The sequence below is a fragment of the Pelmatolapia mariae genome, linkage group LG12, assembly GCF_036321145.2.
Source record: "Pelmatolapia mariae isolate MD_Pm_ZW linkage group LG12, Pm_UMD_F_2, whole genome shotgun sequence".
In the NCBI taxonomy this organism is placed as follows: Eukaryota; Metazoa; Chordata; class Actinopteri; order Cichliformes; family Cichlidae; genus Pelmatolapia; species Pelmatolapia mariae.
The window spans coordinates 3,331,603-3,355,395 of record NC_086237.1 but is presented as its reverse complement, the minus strand read 5'-3'; the positions used below and the strand labels follow the sequence as shown (position 1 = coordinate 3,355,395).

General features: G+C 47.0%; 1 protein-coding gene across 3 annotated transcripts in view; it reads left to right on the top strand.

The window, feature by feature from the left end:
• Positions 1–23,793, top strand: part of kank1a (KN motif and ankyrin repeat domains 1a) — a 53,306-nt gene that overhangs the window by 28,585 nt on the left and 928 nt on the right. For 2 of the 3 annotated variants that reach the window (XM_063489339.1, XM_063489340.1), the window contains exons 2-11: positions 663–785; positions 12,002–14,656; positions 16,716–16,880; positions 19,461–19,557; positions 19,775–19,996; positions 20,135–20,222; positions 20,382–20,601; positions 22,198–22,340; positions 23,258–23,458; positions 23,657–23,755. In XM_063489339.1, coding sequence (XP_063345409.1) covers positions 749–785; positions 12,002–14,656; positions 16,716–16,880; positions 19,461–19,557; positions 19,775–19,996; positions 20,135–20,222; positions 20,382–20,601; positions 22,198–22,340; positions 23,258–23,458; positions 23,657–23,755 — 3,927 coding nt within the window. In that variant the 5' untranslated portion in view covers positions 663–748. Of the gene's footprint in view, positions 1–662; positions 786–10,810; positions 10,902–12,001; positions 14,657–16,715; positions 16,881–19,460; positions 19,558–19,774; positions 19,997–20,134; positions 20,223–20,381; positions 20,602–22,197; positions 22,341–23,257; positions 23,459–23,656; positions 23,756–23,793 lie in introns of those variants that run through there. The other variant, XM_063489341.1, reaches the window with a different exon arrangement.

Here is a 23,793-nt window from a genome sequence, read left to right as displayed (position 1 = left end):
AGGTATGCGGCCTCACTGACCCTGATAATCGAGTAAGACCGAGTATATCGTAAAAGTCTTAGATTGTCCTCGACTCTGTTACCACTGCGGGGCTGAGCTCTTGATCTCTAGCTGTCAGAGTCACAAGTGTTCAGTGTAAAGGTCAAAGGTTTCAGCTGTATCGAACCTCATCTACATCTGTGCTCCTCAAGATCTGACACCCCCCCCCCCGGCCTACTGACTCCAGTTTTCGTCTTATATTTGCTGCTTCTTATAAGATGACAACGACTCTTTTGTTTTGTTGCTCATAATGTGTCCATTGATGATGAGCAGGCGACTGCACACAGGACCTCTGTGCTTCGAAATGTCAGGATGCAAACACACCTGTGAAGGAGCGGAGGCCTTCAGCTTCAGCTCCCACAAAGAAACGCTTCAGCGTATCAAAAGGTCAAATACGTGCACTCACACTCCACATATTTCAAGTTACACTGAAGGTCAGAAAGCCAGCGCTCTGTTCTCATGTGAACTTTAAAAAGGAACCAGGTGTTGAAGTCTGACTGCTGGGACAAAGTGACCTCCTTTACTGACACTTTTTAATCTTTGAAAGGTTGCCTTGTTGTTTTTCACTAATTGTTGCTCACCTGTGTGCGTCACTAACGGGATTCCTTTGTGTTCTGTCTCAGGTTGCATGGTAATCTGGACTTGCTGCATGGCAGTTGCATGACGGCACTGAGTCTTGTTGTTGGACTGAGAGCACGCAGCTGCACCCATGGCTCAAACCGTGCACGTGAACGGCAATGGCCCAGGTAACACGTACGTGTGTGTGTGTGTGTGTGTGTGTGTGTGTGTGTGTGTGTGTGTGTGTGTGTGAGTGTAATCCCTCCTGTATGTGTCTCATTCTTGCAGGGATGTCTTTGACCTTATTTCATTGCAGAGCAGTTTGAGGGAGACGCTGGGTAAATGTGTCCCTGCATGTCTAAAGGTTACAGGCTGCCTCTGTGACTAAGATGTGCTCTCTCTGGCTGTGGTGGTCAGGGGTACAATGGGACTGAAGTGGGATTAGGGGTCCAGTTTCAAGCTTAAGTCATGCTGGTATATTTAAGGTCTTGGCTCCGGCTCTTTAGACACAAACACCATGAGTTGCAAGAATTTTAGTCGAGTCATCCAGTAACTTTTCAGACCTCAAGACAAGTTTAACATCTTCACACGCTGTTTGTGCAAACTTGTATTCAAACACTCGAACACTGAACAACCTCTAACAGCAGTGTGAATAAGTGTGAGCTCATACACACATGCACTGTGGTGGGTGTTTCAAATGAGGTCAACATATCAGCAAAGGATCCCTATGATCAAAAGTTTGTTTTTATTTTTCTTTACTCTTGGCTCTGTATGACGTCAGGAAGAACATGAGACACCACACCTGTCTGTCAGCACAGAAGCCCCGCCCACCTGCCGTTCAGACCACGCCCCTTACAAACCCAAAAGTCTGTTCTCATGTCGCTGCTCGTCCACCTGCTACTTCGTTGAGCTGATTCTCTTTTCGAGCTCCTTAAATCACAATAAGCCAGCTGAGTGATTATCTGGAGATCGGTAATGGGATTTACATTTTTTTCAGTGTGACTTATTTTTTTGGCTCTATGATAATCCTCCCTTTTTATCGGATTAATTTCAAACTTTCAATTCAGTTTTATTTATACAGCGTCAAATCACAGTCACCTCAAGGCGATTTTTATTATAAGGTAGACCCTACAATAATACATACAGAGAAAAACCCAACAATCATATGACCCCCTATGAGCAAGCACTTTGGTGACAGTGGGAAGGAAAAACTCCCTTTTAACAGGAAGAAACCTCCAACCAGGCTCAGGGAGGGGCGGGGCCATCTGCTGTGATTGGTTGGGGTGAGAGAAGGAAGACAGGATATGTAATCATGCACGGACTGATTTGCGTGTTTACAGCACAGAAGAAGTCCAAACATGGATGAACTAATCTCTCTCCCCCCCCCCCCCCCAAAAAAAAAAAAAACCCGCTGTCAGCATTAATGCAGCTTAAACGCGGTCATTACAAATGAATTTCCAACGCTCTCAACCCGTCTGGAGCGCAGAGTGATCAAACTTTGGACAAACTGCCCAAAATGCGTTGACGGAGACATTTCAGGGATTTGGACTCAGTCTGCGCTCCAGATGGGTTAATTGTTAATCGTGTTAGTCGTGGTGACTCACATTAACGCTGACAGCACTAAAAAAAAATATAAAGTCGCCAATTTGGGATTTCTTTGGCTTTAAACCAGATGAAAGAGGTAAACCTGAGGATGTAACCAACGCGGCGCGAGCAAAGTACTCGAACACGACTAACTTGCATGAGCGTGTACGTGTCCACCATCCGGCTGAGTATGCTAGGCTATCACCAGCTTCTGTTCAAACAGCGCTATTATTTGTTTTATTTTTTTTCTGTTGACTGCTTCTATTAGCTCAATCATTATTAATAAACTTACAAATAAATAAATCGCCCTTGTAAAAACTATTAACGATAGGCTCAGCCTGTCGTTAATAGTCGATATATTCGTCCAATCGCCCAACCCTATTCCACAGTGTATTTTTTAATGAATAATCATAATCTTGGCTCGACCCAGATTCAATGATATCTGAAGCACAAAGGGCAAAGAGTTCTGATGGAGAGAGAATTTCGACACTTCAGTGTGAAATAACACTCTCTCTCTCACGCACGCACACACGTGCGCGCTCTCATTCCTGTGTAGACTAACGGGAGAGGGTGAAGCTTCTTGCTTCCAAATCCCTCCTGGAATGTGCAGCATGCAGGTCGGATGCTTCAGGAGCGCCGTCCTGAGTGTCAGTCTGCCATCACCACACTCCACTCTATCATGTTGAGAAACACATGCAAAGTCTGAGCTTCAGTGGCCACTTCTACAATAAGTATGTACTGAGGAAGCCCCAGACCGCTGAACCCCTCGTTATAAAAATAGCCTCTCTGTCGTGTTGGTGGTCAGCAGGCAGACGTGGTGAAAGAATGCAGAGCAGATGGTGATATTGAACCTTTTATTGTAGAGGTGGGTGATGTGCTTTGGGAAGAATGTCTATCCGTGATCCAAGGCTGCTCAATCATGGTAAAAAATTACAACCTGATACAAATGTGGCATTTGTTGAATTTTAAGAAGGATTTGTTGTTCCTCACCAGACTTCCTGTTTTTAGCCTGTCTTATCATCTTGGCTCGAGCTGAACTAAAGCAGCTACAGTGTGAAGGGGAGGGAGTCTGAGCTATCAGAGGAGGTGAAAGTGCAGACTTACAAAAACATTTTAAAAATCTACAAAACCAAAAGACAAAACAAACAGTTTAAAACCTGCATGTTTCCAACTGTTTGAAGAATTGTAACCACTTAATATTTAAACTGGAGTACTGCTTGTATCTTAACATATCTGCATACTTGAGGTGGCTGTGGCTCAGGAGTCAGGGTTGATACCCGGAACCACTGAGTGATCTTGGAGAAGATTCCCAAATCACTCCCAATGTTGTGAGTGAAGCATTTAAACTGTACGTATAAAACATGAACATCAGTCCATTTATCATTTGTATCAGAGGTACTGCACTTCATGTTGGTATCAGTGAACACGGAGTATAATAAGTTCTGTTTATGGTGACTTGTGCCTCTCCACATGACACCACGAATGCTTTTTCTGTCATATTGAAGCTCGAGAATGCAGTGAAGCTTCTGTCAGATTGGAATAAATGCCAGATGTGGGACGCCTCAGCGCATTGAGCAACAAACCATTAAGCACATTTCTTCCAAACAAAACCTCAGCAGACTTTAATGCAACTCCAGTACTGTTTGCAGGACTGATCCCACAATCTTAAAATACTTCTCCTCAAAAATGTTGGCCTGATTTTTACACCAGTGGGGAGTGAAAACACTCTCAGGATGTGATCATTTTATATTCTACACAAAGCTTGGGCATCGGGCAGTCTGAAGTGTTACTTCTGAAACTCAGATCCTGGTTCAGCCCCTGGTTGTCTCTCGGAGCAGACCATTATGGGTCTGACTGGTCTTCAGTGGCACCGGTCGGCACGGGGACGCCGCGGTGGCCATCAGGCCAGTGAGGCCACCTCCTGCAGCTCCTTTAAACCCACAGAAGTGGTTTTGTTTCTGTAGCAGTAATGGACCCAGCTGCCCTTTTAAAACTCCCCCATGGTGGCTTTCAGTCACTTTCCTGTTTGTGTAAGAGCTTTGAGTTGATAATGATGTGAGCCGAAGGGGGCAGGACGCTGCGTCTTTGTAAATGTTGTTTGTTTCTCTCACTGGTGCTGCCTGCTCCAGACCCTTACTGTCTTTACACAACAGCACTGATGTGCCAAGTGTGGTCGTGTCTCACTGAGCATTAATCACTTCATTGTTGTCATCTGCATGCGCCTCTACAGTGAAGCAGCACAGTGCAGTGATTCAGATTCCTCTCACTCATAACTCAAATCGGGAATAATACTTTTAGAACTGCAATTGCACAATCAGTTAATGCGTTTGCAGTCAGGAAGCTTCCCTCGTATCTTTAAAAGACACAAATCCAGTCCTAAATCTTAATGAGCAGAATCCTGTTTAATGTGCAGAGTTTCATATGAATTTATCTCATTTCCAAGTTATGATGGCAGGTTCATTTGTCACCCTTTTTGTTTCCTTTAAAAGTTTACTGTGACTGCAGCTCCAGAAGCAAAGGCAGTCGGATACATTTGTTACTCTTTTGCACCAAGAAGTGAGAAACCAGCCACAATGGGTCTCCTGCTGAAAATGGTGTTTCAGTAGTTTTATGAAATGTACACAGGTCCGGACCAAGGAGGTGGCTGTGAAGGTTCTCAGTCATCCAGGTCATCGTAGTCTAAGGAGCTTGGAAAGAAAAGCGTCTGGGCTTTAAGTTTCCCTGAAGACGTTTCATCCGAGAACCTTCTTCAGTTCTGAGGTCAAATGGTGGAGAGTCCCAGATTTAAGCCCTATGGGAGCGTCCCTATGAGGGTCATGGACCCCCTATTGATCCTCTATGTAATCACACGAGCCGAGGTGTGAATACGGGTGTGGGTCACAATCAGCCAGGGTTTCAGGTGAAACCTAACCCCACCCTATCGTCTGATTTACTGGGGTCAAATGACCCAGGATGAGAGTGGACGTTAAGGGAAAGGATCTCAATACTGGATTATAGATGGCAGACAGTTGGTGTCGTAAGCCCCGCCCTCTGTTCAAAGATGGCTAGACATAGATGGCTTCTTTCACTCCTCTTTCAAAGGAGGAGGTCCAAGGAGGTGGCTGTGCCGAGCCTTCCTGAGCCTCGTTCTGTTTGATGGCACTTCCTGTTAAAAGGGAGTTCTTCCTTTCAGCTCTTCCCGTGTTCTGCTCATAAAGGATCGTTTGATTGTTGGGATTTTCTCTCATAGATTACAGAGTTTCCTAAACTTGAATTAAAAATAAAATGTAACCATGACGTCTGAAGGAGTAAACTGTGACATTCATTCATAAGTTTACACCCAAAACTGATGGTCCCACCAGCTAATTAGGAAACGCTGGTATGTTTAACTCACTAAACCAAAGTTATGTGTGTGGTAAACACATCTGTGCCTCAGTGAAACAGCGAAAACATTTTACTGAATATATCTGAAGTATTTAACAAAAACACAAACCCGAGGAATTCCAGAATCCGTTAACTCCGACTGTCTCGTACCCGTACAAACTGAAGCTGAATCATCACATTTATGTGTCGGTTGACTTGAAGCAGCCCGCAGTCTGTCGTTGATGTTTTTCTTGACCATCTATGAGAAAATCCAGAGAGGGGCACATTTTTTCAAAGTGCCTCAGTGTTTGCAGAGGAAGCCCAAACATTTCCCTCGGTCTGCATCATCATGTACAGCGCTGGGTTGTTGAATTTGGCAGCTGCGTCTGGCACGACCCTGTGAGTTCCTGGAAGAAGCTCGCAGTCGAGCTGACCAGCCTGTGTGCAGCTAATGTGCAGCTTTAATGGACTCTTTGTGTTTTTGTTTTGTTCTGGGTTCAGATGAGGACGGACACGTCTTGCTGTTGTTGTGTTGAACTGCTGCAGCGTTGATCAAACGTTGGCTCTACTTTTCTTGGGAGTAATTAGGCTCACGGGCAGAGCCAGGAAATACCAGGCTCCGTGTGTGTGTGTCTGTGTTACTCATGTTGTGGGGACCGAATTCAAGTCCTCATAAGGTAAAGCGTAAAACTTTGGTATGAAGCTCATTTTGAGCAAACTCGAGTGTTCCGTCTTCTGAAGGGGTAAAATCAGAGCGGTGTTTCTGTGCCGTCGGGCGGGTGGAGGCTGCTCCACCCAGGCGCTTGCATCATGTTTGGCTCTCACAGCTATGTGGGAGCACAGCCCTGCACTTCCAATGAGTTTGCAAGTTTTTCTCTGCACATCCTGAACGGCCCTGAATACAGTTCACTTTCACTTCTTCCAAGCATTTCACGAGTCTTTAAGTGTTTCTGCTTGGATGCTGTTGGTAGTGATGGTTGTGTTAAAGGTTAGTTATTGCAAAATCAACTTCATAGACAAACTGTGTCGACACATGCTTGGAATTGGGCTGCAGTCTTTTCTTTGCTCACAGTGTAGGTAACCAAATAGACGACAGGCAACACTGACAAAAGCAACATCACAGACGTTAATGGCACGTGTAGCATATTTATAAGTGCACTGGTGCAAAGATATGGAGTTATAAGGGTTTGATAATGTTACTGTATATACAATAAGCGCACAAGGACTCGACTATATAGCATGCTTTGATTTGACAGCAGGTATGGGGAATGTTTAAGTACAGACACTATGTGAGTGTCTAAGTGTTGGTCAGAGTGATGGCCTGAGGAAAGAAACTGGATACGGTTGGAACAGGTCATGTGACGGGTCAGCTGTGATGTTACCTGCTCGTTTCCTGAGTCTCCAGCTCCAGGCCTCGAGGGCCGGTGTCCTGCAGGTTTTAGATGTTTTTGATCCAACAGCTGATTAAATGGCTGAATTACCTCCTCAACATGCCTGGAGTTTCCCACCCTGCTGTAGGGCTTTTAGTCTCTTTGCAACCACAGGTTCTGCCTCCTGGTGGCCATTAATTAATTAGGTCAGTACCTGTGCAAACAGGTGAGCTACAGCAGTGTCCCAAACCTGAAGACTCCAGCCTCATCGTGCGGCCGGGCTCCATCCCAGACCATTTTCTGCACGACTTCCTGCCACCCTCTCCCCACTTTCCTGTCTGATAAAGGCCAAAAAAAATATAGGTTAAAGGCCCACTTCACTTTTCAGACCCAGAAGCAGCGTGTGCATACTGGATATTGGAGTTGGTAAATATGTACACGTGAGGTACTAACAGTGAAACGGGTGTTCCCAAACAAGTTTGTTTTATTTATGTTATTTCAGGACTTTTTGGAGCAAGACTTCTGAACACTGGAGACTTGATCCCCTTTGAGCAGGAACTTAAATTGAACGTGACTTGTTGGGCAGAACTGATAAGATTAAAATCTAAATAAAAGGGCACTTTGCTCAGATCTGAACACTCCAGTGTTTTCTTCTGTGGACGTCGGCGTCTCTCAGATGGCCCAGTGCTTTGTAGGTGGACCTAAACTCATTTTGTCTCCCATTACTAACGAGCAGTTCACTCATTTATCCTAATATCCCCGGATCGCACCACGCGTGGGTCCTAATGTTGCTGTCTTGGACCACACCTAAGTGCAAATGTTATCAGATCTGAGCAACAAATTGTACAAAGGAGGAAAATGATGAACCAAACCGGACGAAACAACAGCGCTTTAACTCCAGGCTGGTCATACACAGCGAACGGGTTTCTTTAAACGGAGATCCGCTAAATGTCTCTGAGTCCATCCAGAGCCTGCTGCTGGTGTCACGCTGTGATGAGACCTGGAGACGCATGATTCAAATCATACGCATCAAATCATACAGCCAAGGTTGTGTGCTTATTCAGTCATTTGTTACCAGGCAACAGGAATACTGGATTACAGATTTTTTTATTTTTTTTTAACATGTAGTTAAAGATTACTGACATCTGTCCACAGACTGATGAGGAAATGTGCTCTAAGGTCTGGTTAACAAACAGCTGGCAGACACATTTAGCCCAGTAGCCTCATTTATTCAGCGTCTGATGGCGCTGTGGAATTAAAAGGCTTTCGTCAGCTCTAAATTTAAACTTTTACAGAGCCGGTGTAAAATAAGCAAGGCCCCGCTTGTATATTTTTCTTCAGAGAGTCAACATCAGGGCCCGAGCCGGCCTGCAGTCCCATATTTTAAGAGCAAACACGGAGAGCTTGAGCGGCGTGAATGAAGGCTGGACATTTTCAGCAGCTGATTGGAGAAGCAGAGAAAAGCTCAGACACAGTTCGGGGTGTTTTACGTAGCTCATATGTCTGTGGACATGGAAACGACTGAAACGTGTTACCGACGGTGCGTGCTGCTGAATTTGGCTGCAAAGGGACGTGTGAAGAACTGGTCTTTGACTCTGAAGCATATGGTTTCTGTTTGAGCTGCTGACCTGCGAGTCCTCATTGTGGCCTGTGAGCTTGTACGCTGCTGCAGACTCACCTGGCTCACCTTAGACAATTAGGCAGAAATATTTGAATATCTGAGGGAAGTAGAACAGAGCCGGGAACTGTGTGGTCAAAACTACCTGTTATTTTTAGGTTGGCACTCGCATTAAGATCAGAGCAGTGACCAAAACTCTCCTCAGCTGGACGACTTTGACTAAAAGAGGCATTTTTGTTTATTCTGTCTTCTTTTATTAATACACTGTGCACATGCTTATAGCTGTATTTGGTCTTAATGTCCTTGGATAGGTAAGGAAAAAACAAAATGCATCCCCCTGAAACTAAAGAATTAAAAACCAGCTGTTTATACTGGAGCTCAGCTTATTAATGGTTTGAGTTCAGAGACGATTAGACTTTCTGTAAAACGTGTCAGATGATTATCACCTGAGGAAACGGCTTATCTTCATCAGCTGATTGAAGCACTTTTGGACCCTTAAATAATGATTTCAGTTCTGTTTGTATGTTTGTTCTGCACTTGGAATCAGAGCGTTAAACCCCACCTGGGTTACAGCTGAAATTCCCGTACATGCCACACGCATAGGCTGAGCTGTGAGTTTTGGAGCAAGAGGAGAAAATGAGGTGGAAAGCTATTTATTTATTTTTTGCTTTGAAAAGAGAGGAAGTATGATAAGTCCCTAAATTTGCAAAATTAAAAAAAAACATACAGCAGCACTGTGGCACGGTGTTAGCACGGTTTCCTCACAGCAAGAAGGTCGATTCCACCATCAGGCCGGATACACTAAATGTGCAGCTGAGGGGACCTGGTGGTGTTTTAACATCTAGAAGCTTCAGGATGTTCAGGGGAAAATGAGAAAATAATTTTTATGATCAAATTGTAACCAGAAATGTGCTTTTCTGTCTCCTCTCATTGGCTACTGAGGCAGATAAAGAGGGAAGTTTGATGGTGCAGGTCCTGTTTTAGAGTTCCCCAAAGGCTCAGGGCTTGGTCACACTGGTGGAGCTCAGTTTGGGGAACTTCTTCGAGAATAATGCCTCCTTTTCATGGCTGTGCAAACAGCTTAAGGCAGGGCTGAAGACGTGGTCTGTAAGAAGGGAAATGAAGTCCAGCAGCCTCGCTGTGCTAACTGTCGTGTGATCCCTCAGACTGACGAGCTCACAGCTGTTAGCTGCAGCAGACTCCCGGGCTCTTCTCGCTGTTCTGCTGCCCGACCCCGTCAGTTGTCAGCTGATGAGGTCATCGCTCAGCTGTTCGGAGTGTCCGTGCCACAGAGCTGCCCGTCACATGTGACACGGCCGGTTGGCGCTCGTGCCACAGGGGGACTCCTCCAAACCAGACAGCACAAGACCGTGACTGTGCTCTCAGAATATTTATACCAGGGGGAAAAACAGGACGTGACTCTCAGGGCAGCGCAGCAAACAGCCGGGGCTTTGTCTCCAGAGGGAGCTGTCAGATGCTCGATTCACAAAAACAAAAACATCAGAAAACTTGAGGAAATTGGCATTCCCCCCCCCCCCCCAAACAACTGTCAGGAGTGCAGACTAGTTTAAAATTGTGACACAGCATGATTTAAATAAAAACATTTATTGATTTCAGTCTTTTTTTAATGTGAACCTAGAAGTTGATACAATTTCTTTTGGTGTCTGTGATTTAGTAAAAATACAGACTTGTGCAGCTTGTACTATAGCAGAGTCTTTACCTTACAGCATAAAGCACCTTGAGGTGACTGTTGCTGTGATTTGGTGCTATATAAATGGAACTGAGCTGTAATCCATGCAGTGTTATCATCACAGGCTGAAGTCAACACTGAGGGGGTAAATTTAGCCGTGCACTGACCAGGTCGCTCCCTCGGTGTGTGTGTGTGTGTGTGTGTGTGTGTGTGTGTGTGTGTGTGTGCGGCTGCACTGAGGTGTTTCCCCTCAGTTTTCTTTATCTGGTAGAAAAACGAAGATTACTTCTGAAAATAAAGGCGTGGACACAAACTGACTGTAAGTCATGGACGAGTCTTTGTGTCATGGAGCATAGACCAGTGTGAAAGTCTGACTGGTGATTGGTGTCAAGAACAGACTGTTATTGTTGTGGGTTCACCTCCCCTCCATGAATAACAGGACTCTTATTTAGGAAGGGAAGCGCCCGGCTCTAGCCTCACACGATTGGAGGAAGCAGCTGTCCAATGGTGCACCAGAGCAGCGCTGCGTGTAGTTTACACCAATAGTGGAGCTTTTTTTTTGTCCCGTGTGGAGAGAGGATTGTGAAAGCGAGCACAGAGTGAGGAGAAGGCGTAGTTGTGATCCCAGCACAGAGCTGTGAATCTGCCAGCCGAGAGGAGCAGAGGAGGAAACTTCCAGTTAAAGAGCTGCTGGTGTGCGGTGAGTGAAGTTTGAGCAACACATGCAGAGGTTTTAGCAGCAGGCTTATCCCTGTAGTTCCCTCCTCCTGTTGTTGCTGAATGGAAAGGAGCTGGGCGGACTGGAAGAGAAGAGCAGGGCTGTTTATTTCCAGCCTGTGTTTGCTTTAGTCACTGAGAGTTCCAGGCATACCAAGAACAAGGCTCTGTATTTAGCCAGCGCGGTGTGAATGCAGCAGCCTGGCTGTGGACTCTGACGGAGGGCATTTTCAGCTGGATGTGTTGGAGTTTGGACTTTGATTTAAGCAGCTTTGATTGGCCCGTAGCTGCTCTTTTAACTGGGTGATAGCTCGTGGTCATTTCTGCCTGTAACAGCTAAAATGTTGACACTGGGATGGATTTTGAACGAGGGAATATTGACGTCGCCTCTCTGACCCCTTTGCCTTCTTTCTTATGTGAGCTTTGGAAGCGACAGTCTGTTTGTGTCACAGCTTTGAACCTTTGGTTTCGTCACACCTCGGCGAGCCGACTTTGACAGATTTATTTTGTTTTAAATCTTCTGCCGCTTTTGTGGAAAAGCCTGAGTGCTAATTATTTTGGCAGAGAATGTTTTAGTTGGACCCAAACTATGTGAGACGCAACGATGTGACGCCAACAAAAATGCAGAGATGTGAGAAATTTGAGATGTTTTTGCTCTGTCAAATTATGACGACTGTCTGTGGCCAAAGGTGCAGGCAGCGTGCTGCGAGCATTAGATTAATTCTGTGTAAACAAAGAAAATACCTGCACGTTAAGAGTCGGATCAGATGAAGCTGTTGTGATTTGTGGACTTGTCCTCTTTATTTTCCTCCTTCTGTTTTTACCATGTGGCTGAATGAAATGTGCATAGATCTATTTATATGTAAGAGTGGGATTATTATGATTTTATGTCTCAAATTAACGGGATAAATGATTTTCCTGACTCTCACACTGTTTCAGAGACTTGGCTCAGTAGATCCTCTCAGTATGTACGAGCTCTATAAATCTGTCTGTTTTTTGTTTTTTGTTTTGGGTTTTTTTTTTTTTTTTTAAGATTTTCAGCATTAAAGCGACACTAATACATTTTTGTGGTCTCTCTTACAGAAAGAGGACAAAGATGCCCAAGCACAGAAGACGAGAAGGACTCTGAGGCCCCCTACTATGTTGAAACTCCTTATGGTTATCAGTTAGACCTGGACTTCCTCAAGTATGTTGATGACATCGAGAGGGGCAACACTATTAAGAAGCTGAGTATCCAGAGGAAGCCCAAAGTGGCCAAACCCTCGGTGGTGCCTCGGGGCAGCACTGGCGGGGTCGGCGCTCAGGCTGAATGGACCTCCACAGACTCGCTGTCCTCCTCCAACAGTGACGGCAAACAGTCCCCGGTCTTCTTCACCAACAGGGCCGCTGCCCCGCTGACCCCCACCCTCTCCAGGGCAGCCTGTGAGGTGCCTCTGCATCAGCCGTGTTCAAGCTTCGCAGAGCAGAAACAGCTCCTCCCCCCGCCTTCGCCCAGGTTTGCCCCTCGGCACAACCCCCAAGTGGAGAAGACCCTCATGGAGACCCGCCGTCGGCTGGAGCAGGAGCGTGCGCTTCTGCAGCCTCTAAGCGAGCCTCCGATGCCCCGCCGGCGTCTCGCCAGCTTCGGTGGTATGGGCTCCAGCAGCTCGCTGTCCTCCTACTCTGGCTCTATAGGCACAAGCCAGATCTCTCCCAACACCTATCAGACTCTGCCCATCAACGGTCATCTCCCTAATGGAGAGTATAACCCCTATTACCCACCATCCAGGGGCAGCTCCATCCGCCACAGCCCCATGAGCTCTGGCGTGGCTACCCCGGTAACTAACGTCAGCCCGTTACACCTGCAGCAAATCCGGGAGCAGATGGTCGTGGCGCTCAAGAGGCTGAAAGAGCTGGAAGAGCAGGTGAAAACCATTCCCATCCTGCAGGTGAAGATTGCCGTTCTGCAGGAGGAGAAAAGACAGTTGGCTGCTCAATCAAAAGGTCAAGGTCTTGGCGGCTTCCGCAAACGTTCCTACAGTGTAGGCTGCGCTGACCAAATGGAAAACCCGGGCCCCATCCAAAAGGAAACAGAGCTGCACATCATTGAGCCAGAAGCCCAGGAGGAGAGCGCTCAGAGGCTGGAGGAGTTCAGACGCCTGGCTGCTGAGGTCCAAGCACTGGAGAAGACTTCCAAGGACAACGCAAATGAAAATCAGCCTCAAAACCTCACGCAGAACCAGGCCCACCAAAAGTCTATTGGCATAGTTACTGATCAAAATATGAATAATCTTCCAGCCACCCAAAGAAAACCAGAGAAAGAACGCTGTTTTCGGGACGCGGGGGTGTCTACAGAGCGGCTGGAAATCCGGAGCACTGCAGTTGGCGTCACCGAGGCCATGCTGGGCATGAGCAGCGAAGCTGAGAAAGAGATCGAGCTCCAGCAGCAGACCATCGACTCCCTGAAGGAGAAGATCTACCGCCTGGAGGTGCAGCTCAAAGAAACCACTCATCAGATGGAGATGGGCAAGCTGAAACTGGAGCTCCAAGCTGCCGGTGGGTCGAACAAGAAAAAAGCAGACAAAGGTTTGATGGTCAGGCCGGAGATGTACAGCATCTGTGTGGAGGCTAAAGTCCAGACACGCAGCCAGGGAGTGGGCGAACATCTGGAATTCAGCCATGTTAGCACTGCTAAAAGTCCACAGACTCTGACTAGAGGAGTGTCCTGTCAGCCTTCTGTGCACAGCGTCGCCACAGGACCGGATATCCCCATGGACCGGTGGGTGGTGCACGAACAGATGGAGGTGTCTGACCAGTGTGTAGGACGGCACGTGGAGACATGCCATCGGCAGGTAGGCGTAGAGCTCAGCGTTTGTGAGGTGGGAGTGAACACGGAGGAGCTGGTGGACAGCTTGACCCTCAGTGAACTCGTGATGGAAGCCAGCAAAGAGCAGCGATCCGTCGGCTGTGGAGACTGTTCGGTGGATGTGATCGTTAGTCCCATCAAGACGCTGGTGTCACAAGGAACTGAGACTGACCGTGTCAGTCAAGTGGACTCTGGAGTCACGGCGGCTCCTGAGTTACTGACTCAGGAGACCAGCACTGAGGCAGAAGTTGCACACAAATCCACGAACACGAAGCACGCTGTCCTCTCAGACTCATTCACTCACATGGAGTCGGTTACATCGGATAAGGAAACCAACACAGTGGTCACGGAAACCCGGACCGTCGCTGCCGGAGAAGGACTCGTCAAAGACGTTCACTCAACGGCAAAGATGCGTTCGATTGCCGTTGGAACCACCTCGGACGTGGAGCTCTTGCCCGGCAAATCGAGCTCAACTAAAACCAAAGAATGTGGGGTGGGGCCAGTGAGCGTCCATGAGAATTTCTTGGTTGGCTTAAAAACCAGAAACATAGCGTGTGGCCCCTCCCAGCCGGCTGAGTCTGTGGCGAGCATCAGCAGCCAGGAGGCAGAGGTGAAGCCTGCGCCGGCCGCTGTGCACGCTGATCCGGCCGCCCTGCAGGCGCATGGTGGCGTCAGCTTGGACCATTACATCGAGCGTGTGCAGAAGCTGCTGCAGGAGCAGCAAATGCTGCTGGCCGAGAACTATACCGAGCTGGCGGAGGCATTCGGCCAGCCCCAGTCCCAGTTTGGGGTCATCAACAGTCAGCTGGTCAGCACGCTGTCATCCATCAACTCAGTCATGAAGTACGGGAGCGCCGAGGACATCCTGAAGCTGCAGGCGGAGTCAAACGAAGGTGAGGGTACTGTTTATTTGGAAAGACTGCAGAGTCTGACATGTAGACTGACTCGAGCTTTCTGTCTGCCTTCCATTATGATAATGGCTCTTCTGTAGCTTATGATCGTGTCATGTGATCTTCCTCAGCTGATGGAGTTTGCACCGTTGTCACAGAGATGTTGTGATTTCCATTTCATCCTCTTTATGTTTGCTTCTCCATTTTGAAAGCGAGCATTTCCTCTAAACCTAATGTGATTATTCTGTTTGTATGAAAGCTCTCAAACACAGACTGTGTAATATGATCATTGGTTTTTGGATGAGACGGGTGCTGCCAAGTTATCAGCTAGGATTAGCAAGCTGCATCCATAACCTGTAGACAGACATCTGCAAATTAGAGCAAAGTAACAAATTCATAAAATACTGAAATGCCTCCTTCACTCAAAACTAAAGCACAGACCTCGTGCTTATCTTTATATTTTTACATGCTGTAGGGCCATTTCTGGGAGTATTTCAACTTGCTATGCATCAATACAAACGTTATATCCCAAATTTTAATAATATGTGTGCATTAAATCCATAATAACACACATATTGCAAAAAAAGTGCAATAAACTACAAAAAAAGATTTTTTTTTTTCACATATTTCTACTTACAGAAATTTCAAGTGTCTTCATAGTTTCATTTTTGAGATACACAATGTTTTTTATTAACTGCAGGAAAAACGAAATAATTATTATTGTGCACAATTTGCAAAAAAACAGCATCAAAAGAATCTACTTCCAACAGTTGAATTAAGCCTCCCAGAAACTGTACAGAAAGGCATAAACTTTCATAAACACCAGTAAACCTTTGAGAGGCGCTGTAAGGAAAAACGACGTTTCCCCAAAACATGGCGTCACGTCCGGTTTTGACAGGTGATGGTGAACATGCGTTTGGTTTTTGCTACAAACAGCTGATCAGATTGGCAAAGCGTGTTTCAGGATTATTATGTTTTTGTTGTTGCAGCGATTTTTATGTGATTTTTGCAAAGCCATTTGGAAAAAATTGAATGCATGTTATGCAATTACAATTCCTCCAGTTTCATATACAAAAAAAAGTGCGCTAGCTTATGTCGTTACAATTCTACCGGGATTTAAAAATGTTACATTTAAGCTCGTCGGAGCGCTCCGATGGGCCTAAACGGGTTACAGAAAGCTGTGACGGCACAAACCTGTCGACATTCAGCTGGGTGATGTGAAGTTTGCAGTAGCTACAGTTAAAGTTTTAACATGGGAGTCTATGGGGACTGACTCACTGGTGGACTTGCCTCAAGTGGTCAGAAGAGGAACTGCAGGTTTTTCAGCCCTGGAGGAGTGCTGCTCGTCTCAAACACATTTGTATGCATGTCAGTGTTCTGAGCTGAATTAAGGTGTAGTTCAGGACTGAAGGGTGGGTGCTGGTTTGGAGTTTAGGGGGTGGGGTTATCACACACGTGTAAAGAGAATCCTGATAGGATCAGACAGGCCGTGCTGATCTGTGACCCTGAAAAATGTGGCGGGGCCTTTGGACTTGAACCAACAATGAGCTCATTTCTTTTAGGAGGCAGTAATGTCGCACCATTCTTCCACTTGTTGTTTTTGCGGGCCGCCCTGCCTCCACTAACAGCTCCCTGCTGATGCTGATTCATGGCTCCTTCTCACTTACATAACACACGTTGTTGCAGATGAGCACGCGGCAATTCTGTGCTCCTTTCTGGCCTCTTTTGCGATGTCATCACACGTTTCCTCTTTTGTGTTTTTATCCCATTCTTGTGACTTTACTCCTGCCATCAACATTCAGCACAGAGTTACATTAAAGTCACGGCTGATGCCGCTCCTTGGAGCACCAAGAGCCTTTTTCCTACTGAATGCTGCCGTCTTCAAATCAGTGAGGAGTGAAAAACAGTCTTTGATTTAGAAAACTGGATCTCAGAGCCTCAAACAGAAATCGGTCCTCGCCTCTGTGGCGCTCTGTCGTTCCAGACAGTAACAAAGTGAACATTCAGAGAGCTCAAAATGTCTTTAAACCTGCCTGACCTTTTCTTTTCTTCCCCTTGTCAGAGAGCAGTCAGCAGCTCCAGCTGTCGTCTGTCCGGGCAGAGCACGTGGAGAAGTCACCTGACCTCACAGCAGCGGATACGCCTGCGAACACGCCGTCGCAGCAGCAGATCAGTGCAGCTGAGCAGAAGAGCCGCATGGACCTCCAGATGTCTACAGCGCTGCATGGTACGACTGCAACAACACAGCTCATTATTGTTGTTATTGTTATTATTATTCCAATATTAAATATTTTAAGAGCGCTGCAGTTTACAAGCTGTATATAAAAGATGGACCTGGCCACTGTCATCTGTTGGGAATCAACATCTTGAAGTTATTCTGTTTGTTTTTTGGGTAGTTTTGAACTAATGCTAACAAGTCCGGTTAGTCCAGAGACTGATGCGTCCCACAGACGCCTGCTCGTTATTTCTAATGAACTTCCTGATAAAATACTACAGCTTCATCCTAAGTGGAGAGCCAAAAGTGCTCCAGGCCACGCCTCTGACAGTGCGTGAGTCTGAATAAAATAAAAATGTACCCCAGTCCTCACTATGGAGGTTGCAGTGTGGTTCTGAGATGGAGGTCTGGAGGCTGATGGTGGTTTCGAGTATCATAGACTCACAGATCTTTCTGTGTTGCTTCTGCTTTTAGCTCATTCTCAGTTTTATTTTGGTGCTTCAGCCAAACCCACCTGACTGCGACGTCTTATGGTCAAGTGCTGAACCTTAGCATGATTCAAAGGTTTTTCCTCCACAGCAGACGGGCTGATGTCTGATGTTCTGTGACCCAGGAACATGAATCAGATTATCAGCTCGTGCTTTTTGGACTCTGTTGCTCAGTTTGAGAGTGAAACACATCTTATTTGCCTTCTTTGGCCCCCGAGTCCATTTATCAGGGTTATAAACACTGCGAGCTAAATTCAGCTTCAGTTACTGTTCCTGTGCAGACGTAGAGAGCCAAAACAGTGAGAGTGAGGCTCTGCTCTGGAGTGTAAAACAGATGTTTTTCTAAGTTATCTGACCAGATGTTTAGGCTGTGGTCTGCTGGCTGAAGAGACGGCCCCTCAGCAGAACATTCAAACGTTTCTTTCACAACCCGGCTGCTGTAAGGTGTGCGTTATCTCACCCGAGCTGACTGGAGGAGGTTACCTCGCGCAGACACCAGGTGACATGTGAAACACCACCACGAGCGCCGTCATCGGCCCGACGAGCGGCTCACGCCACTCTCACTCCCAGCTGTCAAAACACGGGAAACGTGCTGCACGACTCTGTTGCTAATGAGCGGCGCACACGCCTGTGTGTACACATGCAGCTCCCTGCATGCTGATGCATAAACACACAGTCCGCTCTCTGTTTCTCCCCGCAGCATTAAGGAGGCCCCTCGGTGGAGGCAAGTCCTGGCAGATGTGCTGAGTGTTTCTGGCTCGCTCTGCTGGTATTTCGGTTTTCGAGGCCTCTACTTAAAATGACTGAGATACTTTGGGCTTTGAGTCGGCTTCCAGTGCCTCGCGGACAGATGAGACGGACACTTAATGGCTGCTTCCCTCCCTGCCAAAGCTCTCGATCATGTCGGAGAACTTTTAGTGGGGCATTCAGGCGTTATCGGCTCTTTGTAACCAGCTCAATGGGCTATTTAGTTACATGGTGTGTTAATTATGCAGGAGGAGAGTTGGAGGGATGATTTTATGAGGAGGATCGTGATGAAACATGGGAAAGAGACGGAAACGACGAAGGAAAAACACTTTCCACTCTGAAAAGTCTCACCTTACACACTATAAATAACGGAAACATAAATGCTCTTATTTTAATGATGCATAAACTCCAGATAAGTGTGTCTGTCACAGTCCTGTAATACTGTCTCAGCCACACATGGGTAAGCAAAAGGGAGCCTAAATAGTCCAGCTATTTAACATGAGTCCAACAGGGGGCGCTCCACTCATGAACAGAGGTGAAATATAGAAGCTGGAGCTTACAGATGTCAGAGGCCGAGATCTGATTTAATCTTAGAGAATAAAGATTGATTTAATCTTATTATTTATTAATTTAGTGACGAGGGTGTGTTTGAGATGAAGTCCTGATGAGGATCGTATCTTTGTTCATAACTGGCGTCTGAATATCTGCAGTGTTCAAAAATATGTGAACGCTCAATCATCACATGACGGCACCGGGGCAGTTAAACATTATTCTGTGGGCTCAGGAAACGAAAGCATTCTGCAAATCACAGTGACAACAGGAGGAAACGATGCAGGCGGTGCCTCATCGCGCCGTCCTCATCACTCCTGACTGATGTCTCTAGTTTTGCTTTTTTTAGTGTTAGCAGTTAGCGTGAGATGATACCTGCAGCCCATTCAAGTCTCGCAGGTCGTCCAGCTCCTCCAGGAGACTCAGGAGTGTGGAGGAGATGCCAGGAGACGGGCGGTCTCCAGGTTTATCCTCCGGCACACCGTCGCCCACCTCCTGCTCTGTGCAGTGACTGAGACACCAAAACAAAACTAGAGTTTTTAGATTTCCTGAAGTTGAACTTTGTGTCACACTGTGATGATGAAGGGTTTCCTTATTTATGTATCGATGAACTATTCATGTGTTCAAGTGTTTGAATGTAACAGCCCGCCTAGATGGTGCTTTTTACTAACGTACATCCGCATCGATAAACACACAGCCTTGTTTTAAAGCAGCCTGTTCGATTTATCAGATTCACAGAGTTTAAGTTGATTCTGGATTATGTGTCACGTTGTCGGCTCCGGTTTACGATGTTCTGCGTCTCCTGCAGGGCAGAGCACCCTGAAATCCATCATGAAGAAGAAAGACGGCCGAGCCGACTCCAACGGCACGAAGAAGAACCTGCAGTTCGTCGGGGTGAACGGCGGGTGAGAAATGTTTTTAATCAGAAGTTTGCAGCGTGAGAGTTTTTCAGTGTTTTGGTGTCCCGGCTGAGGTCAAAGGTGGCAGGGCTCACGTTTGCTCAGCTGTGTGTCGACCCGAGCCTCACGAGCTCATTAGTGTTGTCTGCAAATATGAAACCCGAGCTGCTGATCTGCACTCACATCTTTGTTTCTGCACCTCTGTCGCCCCCTCGTGGCACAGATACGAGACTACGTCGAGTGACGACTCCAGCTCAGAGGACAGCAGCTCCTCTGGGTCAGACGAAGAGGAGGAGGAGGATGAGGAGGAGGGGTACGGAGGAAAGGAGGAACACCAGAAAGTAGAGGGGCAGAGCACAAGGGAGGAGTTCCAGCCTGAGGGAGCAGAGGACGTGGACAAGAAGGATGACGAGGAAAGTTCAGAGAAGCAGGAGACGAGAGAGAGGCGAGTAAAGAAGATGAAATCATGATGATATTTTTCTGTCTGTAAATTTGATCAGTTATGTCCAAACTAAGCTGTTGGGATGAGGCTGAAGTGCTTTAGCTATTAGAAGAATGACGTCTGTTTGACCTCGACTCAAAGGTACGAGCTGAGTGAGAAGATGCTGGCTGCATGCAACGTTCTCAAGTCTCACCTCAGTGACCCCAAAGCTGTGACCAACAAAGACCTGGTGAGGAAATCTGATCAGGTGTTTATTAAAAGATGTCATGAAACGTGGTTTGGAGCGCAGACAGTGGATTCAGTGTGACACGCCCACTGTGCACCCAAAGCTGGGCCTGTAGTTAAATTTGCCTGTCGGCGTGCTGATGGTCACTTCCTGTCTGTGCAGAGAGGCTGTCTCAACACGGTGCAGCACGAGTGGTTCCGCGTGTCCAGTCAGAAGGCGGCGGTGGCGGCCATGGTGGAGGACTACCTGGGAGCTTTCGCGGACTTCTCTCCCGCCGTGCTGCGCCACATCGTCAACATGGCCGACGGCAACGGCAACACGGCGCTGCACTACAGCGTTTCACACTCAAACTTCCAGGTGGTGAAGAAGCTGCTGGATGCAGGTGAGAGCTGCGGGGCGTCTCTGATCGCCTGAAGTAAAACGTTCGTGCGATTTGAAATGATCGGCTCACAGGAGACGAGGACACTGCTGAGGGAGGGCGTCATCTCCCACCTCCAGCTTCTTTTTCTCTCTTTATAGTGTTTGTTTGTTTTTGTTTTTTTAAATGTAAAAAATGAAGACAACAGACCGTCTGTCCATCCCAGCAGGGAAGCTGGTTACATCAGTGAACCTGATGCTTTTGTTTTTTGTTTATATAAAAAAATAAATAAAGAATAAATCCTCGGCTCGTTCACTGGTTGAGCGCTGCGGGTAGGATGAAGGCAAAAGTTCAACTTTAAAAAAAACTTTATTTAACTTGATGTGGGCACAAAACAGTGAGACGTTCCTGTTGAGGGACGTACAGTCTTTATTTGTTGTTGTCTATAAAACATCTCAGATGTTATGATGGTCAGATTTCACCTCTTTGTGTTCCTGGTTTCTCCTCATGCTTCACCTCCTTTTTCCTCCATCCTGACAGTTGAGGACGATTGCTGCACAAAGTCTCCTCCCTCTCTGTCCCCGCAGCTCCTGCTGTTAGCAGCAAAATAATTATCTGATAGTTTGACACAAAGGCAGCTGAGTGAACTCGTGATGCAGGCGGGACACTGACACGGCTTCACACTGGAAGACGATGAAGGAAAAAACTGAAAGTGAAGGATACAAGGACACAAACAGCTTTGGTTGGTGTTGTCACCACACAGCAGGAGGGGGCTCCTCCAGCTCCTCCGCCTTCCTCTCTCAGGCTCGAGGCTTGTTTGGACTCAGAGTTGTAATAAAGAGTGGTTTGGTCTGTTTGCATTTCCATATCCTTCTGTGGATCTCCAGGAAAAACACTGGATCAAAATTGAGTAAAACTTCATGAAACAGATTTAATTCATAACCTGAGAAAATATGTTTTAAAACCTGGGCAGGAAATCTGCACATATGAGTTAAATGTCACCAAGAACACGTAGACAACACAGACGCTCACATTTGGGCTCCAAGACAGGAAACGTTTTTCTTTTTTAATGCGACCGGCTCAGATTTGATCTGCACGCAGCCTCGTCCTCGCTGACGCTCCCGCACAGCGAGCTCCGCGGAGGCTCAATAGACTGTGATGAGGTCGCGGCCACTCGCTGCTCTGAAGGCCTTTTGTCTCCTCGGCCTTTTGTGTCTTTGTGTCCGTGACGCCGTCTCCGCCCCCTCCTCCCATTGTAGCCTTTGTCCTCTCACCGTCCCAGTTCTAGCTGAGGCCTCCGCTCGCTTCGCTCCCATCCGGCCTCTGACGGCTCACGGGTTTCTTCCCCCTCCATGTTGGCGTGTTCAGCTTGTAGAGAGTGTGAGGAGGAGCAGACGATACGACACGGGACTCGAGTGTTTCTTTTTTTGTTTTTTTACGAGGAGAAGTGACTGACAGAAGCGTCACATGCTGACACGTCTGTGTCGTCGTTGACTGACGGTGACGAGTCAATCAGTTTCACAGGCCCACCCCCCAACCCGAGACCACCAGTGACAAAAATGTCTTTGTCCAACCTTCTGGAAGTTTTAAACTATCTGTGTTGGTGTGTGTGTGTTTCAGACGTGTGTAATGTGAACCAGCAGAACAAGGCGGGATACACCCCCATCATGCTCGCCGCGCTCGCAGCCGTGGAGACGCCCAGGGACATGCGTATTGTGGAGGAGCTCTTCAGCAAGGGTGACGTCAACGCACGCGCCAGTCAGGTCAGTGAGGGGAGGTCAGAGGTCAAAAGGTCGCAGCAGTAATACGAAGGTCATGACGGCCAGACAAGAGCAGAGTCGCTCTGACCTAAAAAGCAAACGAAGCAAAAGCAGAAATCAAACGTGCACGATGGACGGAGCAGAAACAGGAAAGTTACTTTAAAAAAGTTTTGTCTAAAAGAAAAAATGAGAAATGCACAAATTAAACTAAACATGCGAGTCGATGAACAACTGCCTGCAAAAGTTTAAACAGAGTTTAGTTTAAGACCTCTGGAGCTGCTGAAGTGGGAAAAATTGCACTTTAGTGACACCCTGTGTTGAAGAAAGGTAAAGGCTTGGATTTTTAAAAGTGAGACAAATTTAAGTTTGTGAAATACTGAACATTTAATCTGGAGTCGTGTTTGGGAACGACGCAGCTCTCACCGGGAACACGATCCGTTAGCGTAGAGCGGTTCCAGAGAACGTTTTGTAGAGCTGTTGGAGAGATTTTGCCACTCAGTGTGTTTGTGGCACAGTGTGTGCTGTGATCAACACAAACCAACATTAAACTGCCTTTATGAGAGGTTTCAAACATTATGTTGAAATATAGAAAAGGATTGTTTGTATCCTGTGATCATGAATAAACTGTAACATCAATCATCTGGATGATTGTTCCTTCGTTACCTGAATCATCATTAGGCATCGTTGCTTCACCCAGGCTCCGCCCACAGTTGTACTGGCTGTGATACTGTGGATGTTTGTGTCGCAGTTTCAGAGTTATTGTCGCTTCATTAAACCGAATCATTGAAAATGGCAGCTCTGTGTTTAGAGCTCTTCATTTAATGAAACCGTTTTAGTTCAGAGTTGATATTTGCGTGAACGCGTCGGCGTGGAGGCTGGAAGTGTCGGGTTTGCTCACCGTGCTTTTGTCCCCGCCGCAGGCCGGCCAGACGGGGCTGATGCTGGCGGTCAGTCACGGCAGGATGGACATGGTTCGAGCCCTGCTGGCTCACGGCGCCGACGTCAACATCCAGGACGACGAGGGCTCGACGGCGCTGATGTGCGCCAGCGAGCACGGCCACGTTGAGATCGTCAAGCTGCTGCTGGCCCAGCCCGGCTGTGACGCCACGCTCAGCGACAGTGTGAGTTGTGTACACCAAGAACTCTTTGTTGCTGTAATGTTGGACCCACTGGTTTCTAAACATTAGAGAAGAACTGCAGGTGTGTAGATGTTGTTTGGGTGATTTACACCAGTCTGCCATTCCCTTTTCTTTTTCTTTTTTTTGTAATATTTTACTTCATTTTTGGGTCATGCTGACTTATTTTGTTTGCTCCATCAGGATGAGAGTAGTGCTCTGTCCATTGCTCTGGAAGCGGGACACAAGGACATCGCAGTGCTGCTTTATGCTCACGTCAACTTCTCCAAAGCCCAGTCACCAGTGAGTCGTTATTATCAGTATTTTAATGTTGCACCAAA